Source organism: Choloepus didactylus, chromosome 7, assembly GCF_015220235.1.
Source record: "Choloepus didactylus isolate mChoDid1 chromosome 7, mChoDid1.pri, whole genome shotgun sequence".
NCBI lineage: Eukaryota > Metazoa > Chordata > Mammalia > Pilosa > Megalonychidae > Choloepus > Choloepus didactylus.
In genome coordinates, this window is record NC_051313.1 from 81,971,820 (window position 1) to 81,985,437 (window position 13,618).

The 13,618-nt window shown below is 37.8% G+C and overlaps 1 protein-coding gene across 44 annotated transcripts in view; it reads right to left on the reverse strand.

The window, feature by feature from the left end:
• The window catches only part of RIMS1 (regulating synaptic membrane exocytosis 1), a 567,640-nt gene that overhangs the window by 534,559 nt on the left and 19,463 nt on the right, over positions 1–13,618 (reverse strand). Inside the window, exon 2 of one of the 44 annotated variants that reach the window (XM_037842330.1) lies at positions 12,547–12,641. The exons of the other annotated variants lie outside the window; for them this stretch is intronic. Coding sequence (XP_037698258.1) covers positions 12,547–12,572 — 26 coding nt within the window. The 5' untranslated portion in view covers positions 12,573–12,641. The remainder of the gene's footprint in view (positions 1–12,546; positions 12,642–13,618) is intronic. 44 annotated transcript variants of the gene reach the window in all.

Genomic DNA, 13,618 nt, shown 5'->3' on the forward strand with positions numbered 1-13,618 from the left:
CCCCAACATTTCCCTGAACTCCAAATTTAAATATTCAATTACCTACTTAATCTCCAATTGAATTATCTATTCATTATTGGAGAGTTATCATATCCCAAATTGAACTCTTGATCCAACTGAACCTCCTCTCCAAATACAAACCATCTCATAAATGGTGCCTCAGTCACCTGGGTGCTCAGGAACAACAATGAAATCTTGTTGACTCCTTTCTTGTACTCACACCCAATAAAATCTATATGAAAATATTGTCAACTCCACTTTTGAAATACATCTTGCATTCAATTGCTACTTATCACCCCTTCCTCATTATTGCTCTAGTTCAAGCTATAATCATCTCTTACCCTTAAGTGGTCTCCCCACTTCCACTCTTTTCACCTCACAGAATATTCTCCACAGCATCCCCTCACTCCCCCAAAATCAGCCCCCCACTGCCTTGTTACATTTAGAATCTAATTCACAGCTGGACATTTTGTCCCAACAGACCCTAAATGCCCTTTCTCAAATCTCTTAAGTCTTTTCCCTTTGTCTCACTGAACTTCCATTACCTAGACTTACTTAAGTAACAACTACTGGACTTTAAATGCCTCCAACTCCACCATATTGTGTATTCCCCCCACTATAATGTAAGCTCCATAAGGGGTAGGGACTTGGTCTGGTAATCATTGTATTGTAATATCCCTTGAACTGCAGACACTTAATAAATAAGTATTGAATGGATGAAAAAATGAATATAGGAGAGAGGGAAGATGGCAGCATAGAGAGGAGTGGAAGCTGAGTAGTCCCCCTGGAACAACTGAAAAAAACCAGAAACAACTAATGAATGATCCAGAATAACTGCGGAGGGGCAAACAACACCGTCCACTCATCATACACCAACCTGAATTGGGAGGAATGCCTGAGATCACAGCATAAAATCTGTAAGTAAAACCTGCAGATCCAAGTTGTGAGACCCCCTCCCCCATAGCCAGAGCTGCAAAGCCTCGTGCTCCAGAGAGAAGCTCTCTTCCAGCAAGCGAATATAGCTCAGCTGAGCTCCAACTGGGGTTTTAAGTAGCGAGTATGAACTGCTCACTACAGCTACGAATCCCCAAAAAATAGACAGAGGCTTTGGGTGATGGTTGACCTTGGAGAGCCGGAGGGTCGCCTTGGACTAGGTCTGAAGGAGACTATCTGTTTCTTTTTCAGCTCAATGGAGAAAGCACCAGCCATTTTCAGTTCCCAGTGCTGTGACTCAGAGAAGGGTGGAGATAGTACAAGCAGAGAGAGAGAGAGACCATTGAAATGCTAATGACCTCCCCATAGGGGGTCTATCTTCTCTAAGAGGAAAGGGGTGGGGCCCATTCCATTCAGAACCATACCCCAGAGCCTGGGCGAACACGGCCATACCTCCTCACACCAGTCAAGAATCATAGGCTAAAAAGGAGAAAAAAATGCATGACTTGCAGCCATCTCCCCAGCGGGCCAAGAAACCCAGCATAACAGGGAGTCTTTCCCGCAGCACCGCCCACACGCCACAATATTGGCCATGAACAGTGGCCTTGAATACACCCATGGCTGATTGTCCCAGAGCTGGGAGGGCAGAGCTGTGCAGAAGGGGGAAGTGAACGTGTCCCATTCATCCATCTTTGAAGCGGGCTGGGAACGCCCCTGCACAGCCTGGAGTCCTAGGGCTTCCCTGGAGGCCGGTGTGTACTTGTGAGGTGGCACAGCCCTCCCTCAGCAGAGATCCTGGAAGAGCACAGCAGGGAAGGGGGAACCACTCGGAAATCCCAGGGAACCTACGCCAATACCAAGGACTTTTGGGTCAGTGACAGAGAACAGCCTTAAACCTCTGGGAATACCTGGGAGGTTTGATTATTAAAGCTGCCCTTCCTCCCTAACCGCTCAGACGCATGCCCCTCATTCGAGGAGGACAGCACTGACAGCACACCCAAATTAAGTGCACCGAGTGGACCCCATGGGGATCAGATACCCACACACCACGAAGACAGGGTTGGGGAGAGCTGACTAGAGGGGAATTGGTGACTCACGGATGCCAACTGCTGGTTGGTTGGACAGAGTGTACACCACCAAGCTGCAATTCTGACAAATTAAAGATCAAATAAAGGAAATGCCAAGAGGCCAAAAACAACAGAAAATCTTAAAGCTTATGATAAAACCAGACGATATGGAGAACCCAGACCTAAACACCCAAATCAAAATATCAGAAGACACACAGTACTTGGCGCAATTAATCAAAGAACTACAGACAGGCAACGAGAGCATGGCACAGGATATGAAAGACATAAAGAAGTCCCTAGAAGACCATAAAGAAGATATTGCAAGAGTAAATAAAAAAATAGAAGATCTTACGGAAATAAAGAAACTGTAGGCCAAATTAAAAAGACTCTGGATACTCATAATACAAGATTAGAGGAAGCTGAACAACTCAGCCTCCTTGAGGACCACAGAACAGAAAATGAAAGAACAAAAGAAAGAATGGGGAAAAAAATCGAAAAAATCAAAATGGATCTCAGTGATATGATAGATAAAATAAAACATTCAAATTTAAGACTCATTGGTGTCCCAGAAGGGGAAGAGAAGGATAAAGGTCTAGAAAGAGTACTCAAAGAAATTGTTGGGGAAAACCTCCCAAACCTTCTACACAATATAAATACACAAAGCATAAATGCCCAGCAAAATCCAAATAGAGTAAATCCAAATAAACCCACTCCAAGATATATTCTGATCAGACTGTCAAATGCTGAAGAGAAGAAGCAGTTCCTGAAAGCAGCAAGAGAAAAGCAATTCACCACATAAAAAGGAAATAACATAAGACTAAGTAGTGACTACTCAGTGGCCACCATGGAGGCAAGAAGGCAGTGGCATGACATATTTAAAATTCTGAGAGAGAAAAATTTCCAACCAAGATTACTTTATCCAGCAAAACTCTCCTTCAAATTTGAGGGAGAGCTTAAATTTTTCACAGACAAACAAATGCTGAGAGATTTTGCTAATAAAAGACCTGCCCTACTTCAGATACTAAAGAGAGCCCTACCAACAGAGAAACAAAGAAAGGAGAGAGCGATATAGAGAATTTTAACAGACATATATAGAATATTATATCCCAGGTCACTGGGACACACATTCTTCTCTAGTGATCACGGATCTTTCTCCAGAATGGACTGTATGCTGGGACATGAAAACAAGCCTCAATTAAAAAAAAAAAAAATGAATTTGTTCAAAGCACGTTCTCTGACCACAATGGAATACAAATAGAAGTCAATAACCATCAGAGACTTGGAGAATTCAAAAACACCTGGAGGATAAAAATGAGGGGGAGATGAAAACATTCCCAGATAATCAAAAGCTGAGGGACTTCCACCAGTAATCAGTCCTACAAGAAATGCTAAAGGGAGTTGACCAGGCTGAAAGGAAGGGACACTAAACAATTGACTTAAACTACATGAAGAAATAAAGATTTCCAGTAAAGATCACATGGTAAATATGAATACCAATACTACTGTATTTTTTATTTATAACTCCACTGTTTACTTCCCACAGGATCTAAAATACATAAACTGTAATGATACATCAGTGGTTTTGGACACAATGTAAAATAGGTAATTTTAGACAAGAACTACATAAAGGTGGGGGAATGATGGAGTATAGGAACATAGTTTATGTGTCATATTGAAGTTAAGTTGTTATCAAAGAAAAACAAGATTGTTATAGATTTAAGATATTAAATTTAAGCCCCACGGTAAACACAAAGAAAGTATCAGAGAATATGACCATAGAGATGAAAAGCAGAGTAGGGGTTCTGAGAAGTGGGGGAAGGGGCAATGGGGAGTTAAGAAATGAGAGTAGGGCTTCTGTTTGGGGTGAAGAGAAACTTCTAGAAAGGGATGGTGGGAAGGTGATAGCACTGCAACATTCTAAATGTGATTAATCCCACTAATGGAATGCTAGGGAGGGGGTGGAATAAGAAGATTTAGGCTATATATATATTTCCACAATTTGAAAAAAAAAAGACAGTCTAAATAGATAATGACAATTAAATGCCAAGGATGAGCCTGGATGGGATCTGAGGATGGAGGAGAGGAGGCTCTTGTGACACAGATGGGACACAAGAAAAAAAAAAAAAGGAAATACAGAATGTAAGCTTTATATCAATGTTAAATTTCTTGAACTTCTTAGCTGCACTTAATGAGATTGCATAAAAGAATGTTCTTGTCCATGGGAAAGGTATATGTGAATTACATTGTTCAAAGATATGTGCAGCTTGCTCTCATATGTTCAGAGGACAGAGCAATAGATGATGGATGATAGGGAGGGAGGGAGGGAGGGAAAGAGAGAGGGAAAGAAAGAAATGGTGGTGTGACAGGATGTTAAAGGTGGTTGATTGGGGTATAGGGGGAGGGAGGTCTGGGTATGATGGAGTTCTATGTATGGGGTTTGTACTGTTTTTGCAACTGTTCCTGTAAGATTTAATTTATTTCAAAATAAAATTTACTAAATTAAAAAAAAATAGAAATCAAAAAAATGAATATATCTGCTCCTGGTTGACCCTCTTTCCCTCCTAACTGGAACTAAAAAACAAACAAATAAATAAATAAATAAAATCATGGTATAAACAAGTTAGAATAAATGGGCTCAGAGTAAGACCATGAAGGATGTGCCTATAAATAAAGTCCTTAAGATAAAATTTGATAACTGAGTAACATTTCTTTTGGCTTCTCAAGACATTTTTAAAAATGTTTTCCTGCTTCCTCATTATTTTAGAAATGAATGACTTCCAGATCAGCAAATTAATAATATACTCATAAATCTAGAGCAATAATAATTTTATAAGGGTAATTTTTAAATCAGCTTAGAATTACTCAAAGATAAGAGTGAATTCCTGGAATTATAAATGCCACCTGGTTCAGGTGACTCATTAAACACTGGAAAAAGAACAAGAAGTGAATTTTTAGAAGGAATATTAAAAAATTAAATTTCATTATTGCTCTGTGGGACAATAAGTTCATCTATAGAGTCTGTTAAAAAACACTCTATATCTTTGAAACAGCTTATAAGCTTTATCTCAAACACACTAATCCATGCAATCATCTTTTGAATGCTAGTTACTCTAGTTGGATTTTTCTGGAAATGTCTTGACTATCATGGGGAGAAACTCTCATTGCAGCTCATTCCAGTTTCTCTAAGCACTAACCCATGGAATTCTGAAACCATCTTTGCAATAAAAGGAATTCCTATTCTACTTCCCAAGTATCACCATTTTTCTCACCACCAATCCTCCTCCACCCCTATTTTTATTTACTTTATTTAACAGGCTATTTGACACAGCTTACCAAGCACTAGGCATTGTTTCAAGTGCTTTTCACATTTTAACTCATTTAATTCTCCACACAATCCTGTGAAATGGAGAAAACGAGGCTCAGAGATGTTAAGAACCTTCACCAAGCTCTGCTGCCTCTTTGACATTCTCAATAACGACACTGTTATAATATGTGAAGGAGAAAAACAAAGTCTGTGGAGCAAAGGAGAGTGGGTGTTCTTGAGAGAGGAAAAGGGAAACGCATTTGCAAGGAAGGCTTGTGGACTTTTGGAAAATAGCTTGCACCACCTCACAGAACAAACATATTCCTTGATGTTGGACCCTTATATTGAGAACTGCTGTTCAAAGAAAGGTAGATTACTTTATAGCTCATAGACTTGTTTCTTCCAGAGCAGTCTGACCATAGTTACAGAGAAAGTGGAAAGAAAGATGAAAAGCATATCTGACAAGATTGGAGAAAGATAAAGAATAAGACCCGTAAAAAGGAAAAACTTATGTGTACATACATATCATTACTCAGAATATCTGGAAAATGGAAAAGTTGTCAGTATATAGATGGACGGGGTTCAGGGTGATAGGAAAAGACTAAATAATCTACCCTTATATAAGAGTAAGAGGCATGGGGTTTGTCTGCACAATCTAATGATATTTTTGCCTGGTGAAAATTGATGTCATTATAAAAATCAAGCTCCCGGAACTGGATTAATTCAAAGTGGAACATGTGCTCATATATTTAAGCTCACTTGGACAACAAATATTTGCTGAGTGCCCAAAGTATTTAAGGCAATCTCATAAGGCTGCAGCAAGCGCAAAGGTTATCAACTTAAAACTCTTGCTTTATACAACCTAAATATAGCAAAAGAAGCCCTAATCTGTAACATTTTTAATACTTCCCAATATTTCATTTGTTTGGATTTTTGAGGCTAGCAATTAGAGACCATTTCGCCCCAAGGACTTTATGGTGGCTTGGAGCTATGTGTCCCAGAAAAAGCATGTTCTTAATCCATTCCTTTAGTGTGTACCCATTGTAAATAGGACTTTTTGATGAGGTTACTTCAGTTAAGGTGTGGCCCAACTGAATCAGGACGGGTCCTATTCCTATCACTGTAGTCCTTTATAAGCAGAATAGAATTCAGACACAGAGAAAGAAAGCCATGGGAAAAAGCTGGAAGTCAACAGAACCCACAGAAGCCAGGAGAGGCCACCATGTACACTGCCACATAACAGAAAAGCCAAAGACCAGGGATCACCAGCAGCCAGCCCCATAACATTACAGTCTCTAGGAAAAAGCATCACCTTGATGATGCCTTGATTTTGAACTTCTCATAGCCTCAAAACCTTGAGCCAATAAATTCCCATTCTTTAAGTCAACCCATTGCATAGTATTTGTTTTAGCAGCCAGGAAACTAAAACAAAGTTACAGGCTAATAATGATATTTCCAATAGATCTCAGAAGACGTTTGACAAAAAGAGATGGAGACTATTAAAATTTCCCACTTGATTTTGGCAGTTCTATTAAGTGAGAAATCTGTATTTTATAATCAATAAAAAATATAAGCTAGCACTGGCACATAAACACATCTGTTTAGCTCTTACACTAAATACAAACATTCAAGAATAATTTGACACCTCGATTATTAAAGTTTCATATTTAATCCCACCTTAATTCCATCCTCAGTTCTGAGAACTAATTCACCATAACCTTTTTTAATTAGGGTTAAAACTTTCTCACTGTGTTCTTTGCTTTAAAAGCTCTGGCCAGACTTTGATTAAAAAAGCTCTTATAGCCAGCCACTCTTAAATTTCCTGTGGGCAAAGAGACCTCTAACTTTCTATTTACCAAAGGAAATGCCTGGTTTGGCATTCAAAATCCCTTCTTATAAGCTCCTGAATAATTGCAACTGGCAAAAAATGAAAAAAAAATGCTTACAGTTGAAGTACAATCTACCTCATCTATGGCAAGCCCTAGGATTTGTATTTTCCTTCTCACAAAGCAATATAAAAATCACCCTTAAGATGAAGAAAAAAATACACATTGCAAATTCATCCTGCAACAGGAAAAGGAGAAGTCAGATTTGCAGAGCATCATGAAATAGAACTCCACATTTCCCAAAATGGGCCTTAAAGAACTGAGCATAGGTAGTCAGCTAGATATGGAACAACTCTGTAGCTATCGTAAGTTCGCTTTTAACCACACCTAGGTTGTAGAGAAAGGAAGTATCTCCCTCACCCCAAACAGCTGTGTAAACCTATTTTCCTTGGGAGTCCTAAGGAGAACAGGAGAGCAACATACTGGGAGAAGTTTCAGGGCTCAATGGAGGCTCAAAGATTGGGAGAGGATTCCCACATCCTAAATATCAGAAACCACACGACACAAGCCCATAAATAAGTTCTTTCTATAAATGTTCTCTCCTTACTTTTTTCTGCTTTACTTTTTAAAGTGAGATCTTGTGTCATTTCTAAGCTCCTATGAATGGTCCCTTAGCAACCATTTTAAATAGGATTAGATGCAACTGTTCTCTTTTTAAAGGCATTACATTACAAAAATACCAGTGTAGACAAAGACAGAGGGGGGAGAAGAAAAGAGGAAGATGAAATCTTCAAGCATATTTAACTTAGATTATAAAAATTATGAATAGATGAACTGTTTTCCCCAAAACATATTTACAGTCTACAAAAAAGCATTTATATATATTTGGTGGTCTATCAACCAAACACTCCTTCAAACCTCATTCCTGAGTTGCCATGTCAATTCGTCCATTTATTCATGGATTGACGATTTAAGCCTATTTCCCAGGAATAAGACCTGTGTTTACAAATAGTTTTCAGTATAAAACTATATCACTAATGTTTTTAAGTGACATAATAAAAGTTAACATATTTCAAATAAATACAATAATTTTTAAATAAAAATAAACAATATGGAGTTCAAAAACTGTGTGACTGTAATAAGGCTTTAGTACATAGATTTAGTAATTGCATCAAAGTAGCTTTGGGTTGAACAAAAAAAAGTGGGTCTGAGTTGTTTCCTATAAAAAGTTCTACTATATCTGACAGCAGTCATTTGTTTTCAGAACAAAGGATGGTGTGTGAAATTTAAGCAGCTTGTATGAAGTCCATCTTCACATTTGTTTTTAACTAGGAATTTGGAGTACAGGTGTTTGCCTTTTTTTTTTTTTTTTTTTTTTTTGCAAAATAATACTAAAACATCAAATCCTTCTTTCCCATGCCACCAGAATCACAGAAGATAGCAAATAGATGTCTCCTTTAAAATCCTTTTTATTTTACTAATAGATTTTCCTGTTGGGCAATACGATTCAGTATCTTACACATAATACTTACTCAATAAATATTGGTTCAATTAAATTGAATGTTTAAGCTTCTGTTCATTGCTGAAGTCTAATATTTACCAGATGTTTCATCAGAACCTCTTGGGCACCTTCTTTACCATTAAAGAGGTTCACTGAAACAAGTAATAGTTTTGATAAGATTATGGGACCATCCTTGGGAAAAATCCAATGACATTTTAAATAAATATGCTAGTATACAAAAGAAGAGTCATTAAAGTCATGAAGACTTTAAAAATAAACCAACATTTATTACAACTTAATAGGAATTATGGTAAACAGCAGAAATAAAAAGGCAGATTATTTTAATTCTGTTCCAATATTTTATATATCAGGGTTTTCTGTTTCTTTATTGAAGGGTAAGGGTTCAAGAAAAAAAGAACCTTGGAAAGAGGAATGATGAGAAAGTATTAATTTGGGTAGAGAGTCTGTTTTTGAATGTTTCAATGACAAAACATGTATCAACTAACTAAAAGTTGTATTACCCAGAATGACAGGACATCTGCTCTTGCCTTTTTGAAATACTTCCTGATATACTCTTCTGACGTTAACTTCACAGACTACAGAAAAACTGGTTGACTCCCAGTTTTTAACCGTAACATTTCATCTTCAAATCTCTTCTATACCTAATTCAAAATTAGTTTCTTGACTTGACTGGCACCAATTTCAGGATATGCACTTGAGGATTTAACAAAAATATTATAACGATGAGAACAGCAAAAATTCCTAAGGCTACCATTTTGGGAATCAAAAGAATTGTGACTCCAGTGAGGGTAGGAGTTGTTCAGCTGCAAAGGTCTTAAATGGAGGTGCAATGAATTCAAATTGAAGAGGTATCAAATGTAACAGAAATAGTAAGGCCAAATTCAAAACGAAGTCCTGTAGAGGCCTGAAATTCATGTGCTTTCTTGCTAAATAAGGACTCCTCGGTGCCAGACAGAATCTTATACTTCACAAGCACTGATGGATTTTTTACAAATAAGTGCCCTTCAAGCCTTCTCCTTTAGACTGATATGTATTAAGGAAGCAACATTTTCATAAATTCTGCATGTTTTGAAGCTAAAGTGAATGAGATTTTGTGAGTGCAAGTCTAGCCTATTTCTGCAGAGTTTATTTATCTAGAAGAGAGAAATCTTTAACAACAAATGCCTTCTATTTCCAGGGTTAAATCCACCAAAAGCCCAAGTGTGGGGATCTAGGGAAGCTTCTTTCCTTTGCTACTGCCAGCTGACCACAAGACAGTGCATGTGCATCACATAAGCTTTTAACTTATGAGAATTTAACCATGAGTGGCAGAGAGAGAGAAATAACAAAATGATTTAAATAGTGGGCAGGAGTCCATACATCATTCTAATTCTCTCCATTAATCTTTACCCTGACTGAGCATGCAGATGAGATCTTCCACCCTTAGCTAGTCTCAGTTCTTATGTTGTTCTGCCCCACAGAGGACCTCGTCAAGTTGAGTGAGACAGTGGTATTCAACGAATTCAGAGACACATATTTTTCATCCAACATGGCTCTTAATACATAAGCTAACTATATAATCTAGTCCTTGACTGAAAAAAAAAATAGCTGTCATCCAGTTCTGAAGAGGTAACTGCCTATATGGGGCATAACCGAGAGAGAAACAGATGTTTGCCTTTTAAGTAGCTCCTTCCAAAGAGGTTCTGAAAGGTAATTTTATCCATACTCAAATTTCACCTTATCTACTTCATTGCCTTTAGAACCTAATGCCCAAATCAGATTTGACTCCACTATAATCTTTACCCTTTCAGAGACTTAGTGGACAATTATTGTCTCCATCCTGGAGCCAGAGTGATAAATGGCAACTCAACCTTTGGAAGTGCTAGCTCTCTCTAAGTTCTTTGCTGTTTACTAGACCAAAGGATAGTACAAAATTTGTTAGCCTTTGGCTTGGGGTAAACTGGCCTACTATCAGAGGACACCTCTCCTGGAATATCCAATTTCATTTCAAATAATTTTTTTACTATCTGCACTCTACCTAAGGCACAAAGCATATTTGAAACGGTCCCAAAACAACACTGTACATGCCACACATCACAGAACAATATATACTAAGTACCTCTCACAAAGAATGTGGAATGGAGTGGAGGGGGTATATGTCTTGGTAAGACCAAGCAAGTGAGCGGGATATTATGAGTAATTTCAAGTTAAAAAATTTGGGCAATATTTCATCAGAGCAGTAGCAGGCATTTAGCTGAATTTTGCCTACATGGCCCTAGTCAGTTGAAATCCTTCACTTCAGAATCTAAAAATCTGTTTAAAAAGAGAGAAAACTCTAAAAGCATGAGAAAATTACATAGTATTCAAATTATCTACATGTAATATGAGATGTCAAGGTCCAGTATAAAACTACAATATTCCAAGAGTTAGCATAATGCGGTCCAGTATGTATTCACAGACTGGACACTGTACACCAACTGTGCCACTGACTGTGCCAGACTCTGCTGTCAGCCCAGGAATCCAGAACCGGCACACTGGTTAAAATATGTCCAGTCCAAGAACGCATAATAGTCATTGTGTTCCAAAGCTTCCATGTACACATACACTAAAATCTTTGTATTACTTTCTTATTCCTTCCTTCAAAAATAATGTACTTTCAAAACGTGGAATGTTCGTATTTCCCCTTAAGCATTTGACTATCTCATAGACAGTCTTATCTGACAGACAATCTGTCAAATGGGCAGTTGCTTTGAATTTTCTCCTAACTAGGGGAAAATGTGTTCGGAAAAGTGCCTTTCTCTGATTTTCACAGCTTTCCAAATAGCTTACTACTGGAAAGTTCTTCCCATGCCTAAATTAATTCCCCTGTTGCAGTTTAGATCTCTAAACAAAGACCTAAACAGTCATGATAAAATCACTGGACCTTCCAGCTTACTGTAAATGATCAGTGTTTAGAAAGAGGTAGGCTGACCCCTAATCCAGACAGCTTTTGTGTTCTCTAAAAGGAGGGCAGAGAATATAGCATCTATAACAGGGAGAGTGCCAGGAAAGACATTTTCGAGACCAAACTGCATTTAATCAAAGGCTGAGTCTATAGTTTTTTTCTGATCTAAATAGTATAAATTTGATTATCACCTTTACCAATAATTACAAACCACTTAAGATGAATTGAAAACTACCTCTGACATGTACCTAAAAAACAGAGCTTCCTGAAAATTTAATAAGCACAGCAATAACTTAGAGAATCACATAATTGTTGTTAATTCCAGTGCACCACTGTATTTCCTGATGCAAGCCAGAGCCAAAACATTATTTTAATTACACAATTAATTAATTAAAATGAATGAAACATTCTTGAAAACTCAGAGACCCTAGAGAGTTAGATTAGAGAAAGTGGAATCAAGGCTGTAATCCAGAAATTTCTGAGCTACCTGGTGTTTTGGGTGTCAACTTGCCCCAAAGATTGCACAAGCTGAGTCCTCCCTTCCTTTATATCAGAATGCATGACCTGAAAAATATGTCACTAAACTCACCGAGTGGTTGGATGTCACTTAATGTTAGAAGAAAGACAACTGAAGAAACATTCAAAGAATCTAAGTATGAAATAAATTGCAAAGGCAATAGATTGAAATATTGATATATGGGGAAATGAAGGAAGCTGAGAATAAATTGTTAACTTTCTCATTTATACCCTCTAATCATCTCTTACGGGTTTAAATACATACTTTTTACAAAACAAACATTTTACTCATTGACTTTGGCTCTGGGTCTTAATTTTCTAAACAAAAATATATGGTGGTAGCAGAAACACTGTAAAAATGTTAATTACCAGATGAAAAGGTTCATTTAGGCTTGAACAAAACATACTGTAACATCATGCTGAAGGGAAAATAATAGGGGGTGCTCAAACTTTACCAATGACTGTGCAGCCAACGCAGCATCCTCTTCCTTTCTAAAAGCGCTGTTGTGCCTCATCCACAGTTTCTGTTTTGTCTGTAACTCCTCAGAGCCTACAAGCAAATTAAATACCCCATATGCAGCCACCCATATAAAGTTAGAGATGTGATTTCACCCTGAGAAGCTGACTCTCTTAGAAGGGGAGGTCAAGGAGAAGAAGCTATAGGAGGTGCTGCCTACCTCCTATCTGCACAGTTCCTCTCCTCCAGAAGGTCTCCCCTCCAGCAGCCCTAAGGGGGGGTGGCACAAAAAGTTGGATTTACCCAGCAGGGGAGAGACCACAGGCCAAACAAGAAAATCACTCCTCTCCGGAAATGACTGGCATTATACAGGAATGGATGCTTTATTTATCTCTTCTGGGAAAATTCCCCACTGAGACTCTCATATTTCTGTTTCCTGTAGAGAGCAAGGAATAGAGGGCAAAGAAGAGAAGAAAGATGATAAAGTGCCTAAATTTCTGCCCAAATTATCCACTATTTCTTCCCTAAAGAAATAAAAACAGAAACTAAAAGCCTAAGAGTGCCTTCTTTGGTTGGGCAAAGAACAACAGTCCCACTTGAACGAAGGGCCCAAACAGGTAAATGGAAACACATACCCCACCTTTCATATCACCAAGCCCTATTCCCAATAATGTAGTGTGGAATATTTAACAATGCCTACTATGAAAAAGGCTAATAATGTGCTCTGAAATTCAAATTTGGGGAAAAAATTAAGGACTAAGTCTCACAGTTATATTGATTCTTATTGACAGCCTAAGCATAAAGAAAATTTGGGAAGGAACTTTATCCTTTAGAAAACTTGCATTAAATGCTCTAGAAAATACATACAAATAACCAGTTTTGCCAATAAAACATAGGCCTTTATGATGTGCACTTGATTTTCTTATGAATTAAAAGCTGGCATTTTGACATATGTATAGTCATATGTCAAATTATGGAGACATTCATGCAGTGGGCTAGAACTTGATAATGATGGTTAAGTTTTGCACCTTTGATTATTATCTCTTTGGTGTTTTTGTTACACCTTTGAG